This window comes from Sphaerodactylus townsendi, linkage group LG16, assembly GCF_021028975.2.
Source record: "Sphaerodactylus townsendi isolate TG3544 linkage group LG16, MPM_Stown_v2.3, whole genome shotgun sequence".
Taxonomy (NCBI): Eukaryota; Metazoa; Chordata; class Lepidosauria; order Squamata; family Sphaerodactylidae; genus Sphaerodactylus; species Sphaerodactylus townsendi.
The window spans coordinates 24,443,258-24,450,822 of NC_059440.1; the positions used below are offsets into that span (position 1 = coordinate 24,443,258).

The following is a 7,565-nucleotide window of genomic DNA, read 5'->3' on the forward strand; positions in this document are numbered from 1 at the left end:
TGCTGCCACCGGAGGTGGTGATGGCCACTAACCTGGATAGCTTTAAAAAGGGGTTGGACAGATTTATGGAGGAGAAGTCGATCTAAGGCTACCAATCTTGATCCTCCTTGATCTCAGATTGCAAATGCCTTAGCAGACCAGGTGCTCAGGAGCAGCAGCAGCAGAAGGCCATTGCTTTCACGTCCTGCACGTGAGCTCCCAAAGGCACCTGGTGGGCCACTGCAAGTAGCAGAGAGCTGGACTAGATGGACTCTGGTCTGATCCAGCAGGCTAGTTCTTATGTTCTTATGATGTCCGGGAAGATTCAAGTCCAAACACATGACCCTTTCTTTCAGCCTGGTCGGTTGATCAGATGTTTTAGTCTGAAAGTCCCCCAAAAGAAAAGCAGGAAGACCCTTGAAACTGCTTTCTACTCTCTGGAGGAAAATAAAAATCTCCATGCATTCATGCCGGGGTCAGTTGCACCTGTATATCTTAAATGAAATAAAACGCATACATACAGAACTTCGGACACGCGGCTGCAGAAAGTGCTGTTTTGATGGTGGCATTAATGTGTACAGTTCAGGAGCCAGGGCAAGCAGGTATAATCCCCTACCACCACACCACACCAGTACAACACATGAACAGGATTACTCCGTGTCAGGAACCCAGACTATCCTCTGAAGATGCTCGTAGTCTTTCTTCTGGCCAGGTTAACTGGAACTGCTGACTTCAGAAATAATTTGCACTGCTCTGATGAGCCATGGAAAGGTTTAGCCCCAGACAGGGCATAACTCTTTGCCAGCTCAGCATGCTCACAAAGGCACTCGAGGATGCCAGCACCTGCCTCAGATGTGTGCATGCTTTCTGACCCATGGCTGTTTTAATTGCAAGGAAAACCATCACCCCACAGAAACACAAAGCGCATCTGACGTGGTTCGGAAAAGCTGCGGGTCCGGCCCAAAGAGGTAGATTTAACCTTCTGCCGCGTCAGATGTTGTCTTTGCTAGACTAACACCATTTGATCGTGAGTCCACCTAATATTCCAAGGCTCAAAACTCATCTGATCGCCTCTGACAATTCTTGAAGTATACCTACTGTAATTCTGTCCAGACCCTCCGGCAACTCCTTTGAAGATGATGAAGGCTTAGAGTCTGGTCCGGCCACAATCAAGGTAACTTCTAATTTTGAGAACGTTGCTGGGTGGGGGATGTGTTTTATAGAAAAGTCCTTGTCCCTACACACACACAACCTAGAACTGAGCTTTGCTCCTTAAAATAGTCTTAAGATTCTTGGTTCTTTTTAAAAAACTAATATTTCTAGGCATATTTTTTATTTTGTTTTCTGTGTATCCAGTGCCATTAAGTTGCAGCCAACTTATGGCGACCCTTTGAGATTTTCCAGGCAAGAAATAAAAGAGAGGTGGTGGGCCATTGACTTCCCCTGCATAGTAATCCCGGTATTCCTTGGAAGTCACCCATCCAAATACTAACCAGGGCTGATCTTGCTTAGCTTCTGAGAGCTGATGAGATCAGGCTAGCCTGGGCCACCCAGGTCAAGGCAATGACCCCTTCCGCACATGCAGAATAATCCACTTTCAATCCACTTTCACAATGGTTCGCGAGTGGATTCTGCTATTCTGCACAGTAAAATCCAGTTGCAAAGCGCATTGAAAGTGGATTGAAAGTGCATTATTCTGCATGTGCAGAAGTGGCCAAAGAGAGGAACAGGGAAGAAAATTACAGGGGTCTCAGCCACCCTTTAATTCCTTCTTTCTTCTCTTCCTTTTACAAAAGCTGCCGCTCACCATAGAGCATTTGCTGTCCCCAGAAGCAGCAATGACTTCTACTATGTATGTCTTCTAAAGGAGATGATGGGGATAAGTTCATCCATGGCTGTTAACCATGGTAACTAAAGAGAACTTCCATATCCAGAGGCAGTCAACCTCTAGTTCCATATCCAGAGGCAGTCAAAACTCAAGATCTAGAGGGAAAGGGGAAGACTCCGGTCTCTAACTTACCTTTCTGGCAGAACGGGTTGGCCACAGTACGAAGTAGGATTCTGGACTGAGATGGACCAGTGGCTGGTCTAGCAGGAGATCTCTTGTGTGAAACCGACAATAGTGAGGACCCTTCCGCACATGCAAAATAATGCACTTTCAATCCACTTTGCAGCTGGATTTTACTGTGCAGAATAGCAAAATCCACTTGCAAATAATTGTGAAAGTGGATTGAAAGTGCATTATTCTGCATGTGTGGAAGGGGCCTAAGTTAAACCATAGTTAGCCATTAGTCTAGGGTAGGAGAGAAAGAAGAAAACAGAAATATGGGGAAAAGAACCTGTCTTTGAACTTTCTTTCAGCTTTTTAAGTGTCAGGTCATTTATGCACATGTGGTCTCCTCCTTCTCTTTGAGCTTACATTCCCGTATGTTTCGGTAATCGGTAATAATCTGTAATGATCGGTTTTGATAATAATCGATAATAATCGGTTTCAGTAATCGGTAATAATAGGTTTTGGAATCGGTAATAATCGGTTTCGCAATCTGTAATAATTGGTAACAATTGGAAATAATCAGCTTCAGTAATTGGTAATAATCAGTTTTGGAATCGATAATAATTGGTAATCTTCAGTTTCAGTAATTGGTAGTAATCAGTTTCAGTAATCGGTAATAATCGGTTTTAGTGATCGGTAATAATCAGTTTTGGTAATCGGTTATAATCGGTAATAATCGGTTTCCGTATCAGTAATCATTGGTGGTAATCGGTTTCGGTATCAGTAATAATTGATTATAATTGGTTTCAGTAATTGGTAATAATCGGTTTTGGTAATTGGTAATAATCGGTAATAATTGGTTTCAGTAATCGGTAATAATTGTAAGCCACCCTGTGCTTGCTATTGGACTGGCAAGGGCAGTGTTATAAATTCAATCAAATAAAAATAATAAATAATACATTTACAAAAAGATGAACTGCTGTAAATGCTGCATACCCCGTGACCTAAATCTGCAGTCTGACTTCTCTCTACAGTGGCACAAGGCTAATTTTATGTATTCATTAATCTACCCAAATTCCTCCTGACCACATCTGAAAGAGCTTGTCCATATGGGATTGGCTGAATCCTAGAGCTTTCTTCCCAGCATTCATCCTTGTTCTCAGCGGGTGATTTTTAATTGACTCAAGTGATTTCTTAGTGGACCATTTTTTTAAAAAAAAAAAGTTGTGCAGTCTGTGCCAACTGGTCAGATTAACGTTGTTTTTGAGTTATCCGTGCACAGACTGAAACTCTTTTCCTGCTTTCACAACTTAATTTCCCTCAAGCAGCCATTAGAGGGTTGGCTTTGTAAAATACTGATTTTGATTGTTGGCTCAAGGTTGGATAAATGAAGGAGAACTCACCTATTTGTTCATTTCTGACACCACATCAAGAAGAAGAGTTTGGATTTATATCCCACCTTTCTCTCCTGTAGGGAGACTCAAAGGGGCTTACAATCTCCTTTCCCTTCCCCCACAACAAACACCCTGTGAGGGGGGTGGGGCTGAGAGAGCTCCGAAAAACTGCGACTACTAGCCCAAGGTTACCCAGCTGCCATGTGTTGGAGTGTACAAACTAATCTGAATTCCCCATATAAGCCTCCACAACTCAAGTGGCAGAGCAGGGAATCAAACCCGGTTTTCCAGATTAGAGTGCACCTGCTCTTAACCACTACACCACGCTGACTCTCATTAGGGACTCCTAATTTTTTAGAGTCTCATCGGATTCCCTCAAACTCATAGGCTTGAAACCCCCAGCAAAACTCAAGCTGCACTAGCAAGCTGGATAATTACTGCATAGCAGAAGGTTCAGGTTTGCATCAAGGTAATGGTGAATAGGGGGTTAATTATTTAACGATACCATCTTTGCGACCTAAAATGCCCCACCCAGCAGTGGTATTTGTTACAATGAGGAAAACACACAGGATGACCATATTTTCTCAGGGTAAGCATGTTCTGCAGTAGAACAGATCTGAGTCCAGTAGACCCCCAAGAGCAACAATGACCTCAGTTTAATCATTTCAGCTTCTAGGGAAGAGTCCAAGCTAGATCTGACCCAGGACCCACCCGCTTGTCTTTTTGACAGTCCACAGTATCCATAAAAGTTTCCTCCAACACCGCTGCTATTGAAGACCATCGGGGGAGAAGAGCAACCTAGCCAAGCAGACCCCACCCAGGTAAGAACTGGAAAGAAATGACCAGAAATGAGGTCGTCTCCTTGCATGACCACAACATCGGGATTCTTTGGAGGCAGCATTGCAGTTGAACACTGTGATGTCGAGCAGTTCGAGAGTCTCATGCGCATGTTCTGACCTTCCAGAGTTCTCCACAGAGTTCTCCACATGGCTGCGCTGGTGTCACAGATGTCTTTCTGTGTGGCTTTGGTCTCCACCCTCTTCCTGATTTCAGCCACTTGGACCGACTGCTGGATGGTGAATGTTGATGACACCATAGAGGTGAGCAGAAACGGGAGAGGCCAGTTTTAAAAGACCAACATGAGCCCAAATGCAGTCAGAGAAAAACATGACTCCTTTGCATCCCTTCCAGACCCTTCAGAGCTGGTAGGTTTGGTTTCTTCCTTTTAGAAGAATAAGAATTTGGATTTATACCCCACCTTTCCCTCCTGTAAGGAGACACAAGGTGGCTTGCAAGCTCCTTTCCCTTCCTCTCCCCACAACAGACACCTGGTGAGGCAGGTGGGGCTGAGAGAGTTCTGAGAGAACTGTGACTAGCCCAAGGTCGCCCAGCAGGAATGTAGGAGCGCAGAAACGCATCTGGTTCACCAGATAAGCCTCTACCACTCAAGAGGAGGAGTGGGGAATCAAACCCGGTTCTCCAGATTAGAATCCATCTGCTCTTAACCACTACACCACGTTGGCTCTTTTAGGCATTCCTTCTGTTTCTAAGGGATTCACTGTCATATCAATTGTTTGTAAACCACTGAGGTGGTTTTTTGAGTGGGAAAGTGGGATATAAGTCCTTAAATTAAAAAAGAAACAAATGAAAAGTTATTCTCTGAATCCAATGTTCTTTGATTTTCAACATTCCTATACAGCAAGATAGGGTCCAGTTTACATCAGAGGGACCTTCCTAGTTTAGGACAGCTCCCTGAGTCTTGGGAGGGAGAGAATCCCAGAATCCCTCACACTTATTGCAAAGGACTTTGGGAGACTCTATCATTTGGCTCCTGAGTTATCTCCAATTTGGCTAGGCTTTGCACAAGTAAAAGGCTGACTGCGGAGGGGTGGAACCAGGGAGGTGTTTGTGCCCCACCATATGACCAGTCCTGGGAATCTCTAGAGCAGGCCATGCAGAGCTCTTCTGCCCTTTCTCTGTCCCCATGCAGGTCAGCCAGAAGTGCCGAGGGCTTTGGAGGGAGTGCGTCAGCAACTTGAAAGACGGCATCAAGACCTGCGACCTGCACGATTCCATTTTAGCAGAACATCCCCGTAAGTCTCCATCTACGGATAAGAAGAAGAGTCCTCTTCACCCCTGGTGGCCTCAGACAGTGGTTTTAAACTCTGAGCAATTGCGTCTCCCTGGCGCTCATTTTATCCAGCAGTGGTTTGCTCTCTTCCCCCCAGTCAAGATCGTGGTGACGCGGGCCTTGCTGATCACGGCAGACATCCTCTCGGGCTTCGCTTTGGCTCTGCTGGTGCTGGGCCTCGACTGCATCAAGTTCCTGAAGGACGAGCCACAAGTCAAGCTGAAGATGTGCTATTCGTCCGGATTGGTGCTGGGGGTCGGAAGTAAGCGTTTGGGGGAGCTTGTGCCGCTAATAACAAGCCAGATTTCTTCAGGGGAATTACACTGGATGGTTTGAGGCATAGCTCACTGGCAGAGGCATACCAGGGGAAAATGGTGCCCTGAGCAACACCTGCTCGGGGCGCCCCCCATGCCCCCTCCGGTCCCATTTACCTAAGCTGCTGCTGGCGGTCCCAGGCAGCCTGGCAGGGCCAGGCCTGGCGGGGCTAGACTGAGAGGTGCCTGGTGGGCCGCTCCTTGGCTCCATCCTACCAGGCTGCTCTTTCAGCCGGCAGAGCCTCTGACAGCTTTAGGAGCAGCCTGGCAGGGCCGAGTCAAGGGGCAGCAGGTCAGTTGATCCCCCATGTCAGTCTGACAGTTACGCCCAGTGGTGGGATCCAAAAATTTTAGTAACAGGTTCCCATGGTGGTGGGATTCAAACTGTGGCGTAGCGCCAATGGGGCTGGGCGGGGCACAACGGGGGCATGGCCGGGCATTCTGTGGGCGGGGCATTCCTGGGCGGGGCGGGGCAAGGATGCAGCCACTGCACCGGTCCTTGGGCGCGAAACGAATGCACGCAGGCGCAGGCTGCCACGCATGCTGGTGCACTTCCTGCTAGACTGCTTCAAGTTCTGCGCGCTACTGCTGAGAGGAGGGGCGTAACTAAGGCGAAAATCACGTGGGAAAATCACCAATTAGTAACCCCCTCTCGGCACACACAAATAATTAGTAACCTACTCTCGGGAACCTGTGAGAACCTGCTGGATCCCACCTCTGGATACGCCCCTACTCACTGGACCTCTTTGCCTGCCAGGTGTCCTCGGACTAGTGGGCTCGGTGTGGTACGCCATTGACGTCTACCTAGAGAGGATCAGGCTGGCGTTACACAATGTATTTTTGGGTGTCCATTACGATTTTGGCTGGTCCTGCTGGTTGGGAATGGCAGGATCCACAGGCGGCCTTCTGACTTCCATCGTGTTGACCTGCTGCCTTTATTCCCTCACAGGTTAGTATTTATTTCACTTGCGACTCAGGTGCCCTCTAGATCAGGACCCCTGCCCACAGTGTAATCAATGCTTTGTATATTTCGCCCTCCAAAATAATAATCAGAAAAGAGCTGACAAAATTAGCAGGCAAGACGGAATGGAGCGTGCTCAGAAAATGGCAGCGAGGAGGAAGACCAGAGATGCAGAGAGGGAAACGTCTTAAAGAGATCACACAGCAAATCAAAACGTTTTCAAAACGTTCCAGCAAAAGAATTGCTATTCTCGAGAATGCGTTCAAAACATTTTCAGGCTGGAAAGAAAACATGTTTTGGGGAAAAAACTATGTGGAATCCCTCGGAGAAAATGTTTTTATTTCCTGCCTCAAAATGTTTTAAAGTGTTTGTGTGGAAAGGGCAAAAGGGTTCTAGTCCAAGACAAGGCTGTCAGGGATGCGAGTCCCAGGCAGAGAAGAACTTTAAAGGACCAGAGTTTTGAATGCTCAATATTCTAATTCTTCCATCACAGCTGATGCCACTTCCTCCCGGAGACCTCACCGATTCACGTTCTGTTCGCGGGCGGCCACCTGCAAGATGTATGCCGTCGCTTCTCGAGTGTGACACGGCTGAAGGATACCCCCGTGTCAGCTGTTGATATGGGATCGTTAATTGTACGGATCTTTTCTTTCAGCTAAGGAGAGAAGGCTGGCTTTTGAGGTCACCTGCACCATGTGCCCCCCTACCCAGCAGCCCCAAGGGACAACACTGCTATCAGCATAGCAAGCCAGACATTGTTAGTGTCTTTATCAAGCAATGGGTGGTTAAGGTG

General features: G+C 47.0%; 1 protein-coding gene across 1 annotated transcript; it reads left to right on the plus strand.

The window, feature by feature from the left end:
* The first annotated feature begins 1,039 nt into the window (after window positions 1-1,039).
* Window positions 1,040-7,536, plus strand: CLDN16 (claudin 16). The gene is made up of 7 exons (XM_048519085.1): window positions 1,040-1,153; window positions 4,097-4,187; window positions 4,331-4,466; window positions 5,357-5,459; window positions 5,595-5,759; window positions 6,569-6,760; window positions 7,266-7,536. Exons 3-7 carry the CDS (start codon window positions 4,353-4,355, stop codon window positions 7,355-7,357), a joined length of 666 nt encoding a protein of 221 aa, XP_048375042.1. The 5' UTR covers window positions 1,040-1,153; window positions 4,097-4,187; window positions 4,331-4,352; the 3' UTR covers window positions 7,358-7,536.
* Window positions 7,537-7,565: the final 29 nt, after the last annotated feature.

Excerpts from the sequence above, each read along its gene's own strand:
- CLDN16 (XM_048519085.1), top strand. The coding sequence starts at position 4,353 with ATGGCTGCGCTGGTGTCACAGATGTCTTTCTGTGTGGCTTTGGTCTCC. Across the intron at positions 4,467-5,356 it reads ATGTTGATGACACCATAGAG|GTCAGCCAGAAGTGCCGAGG; the intron begins GTGAGCAGAAAC and ends GTCCCCATGCAG. Across the intron at positions 6,761-7,265 it reads CTGCCTTTATTCCCTCACAG|CTGATGCCACTTCCTCCCGG; the intron begins GTTAGTATTTAT and ends CTTCCATCACAG.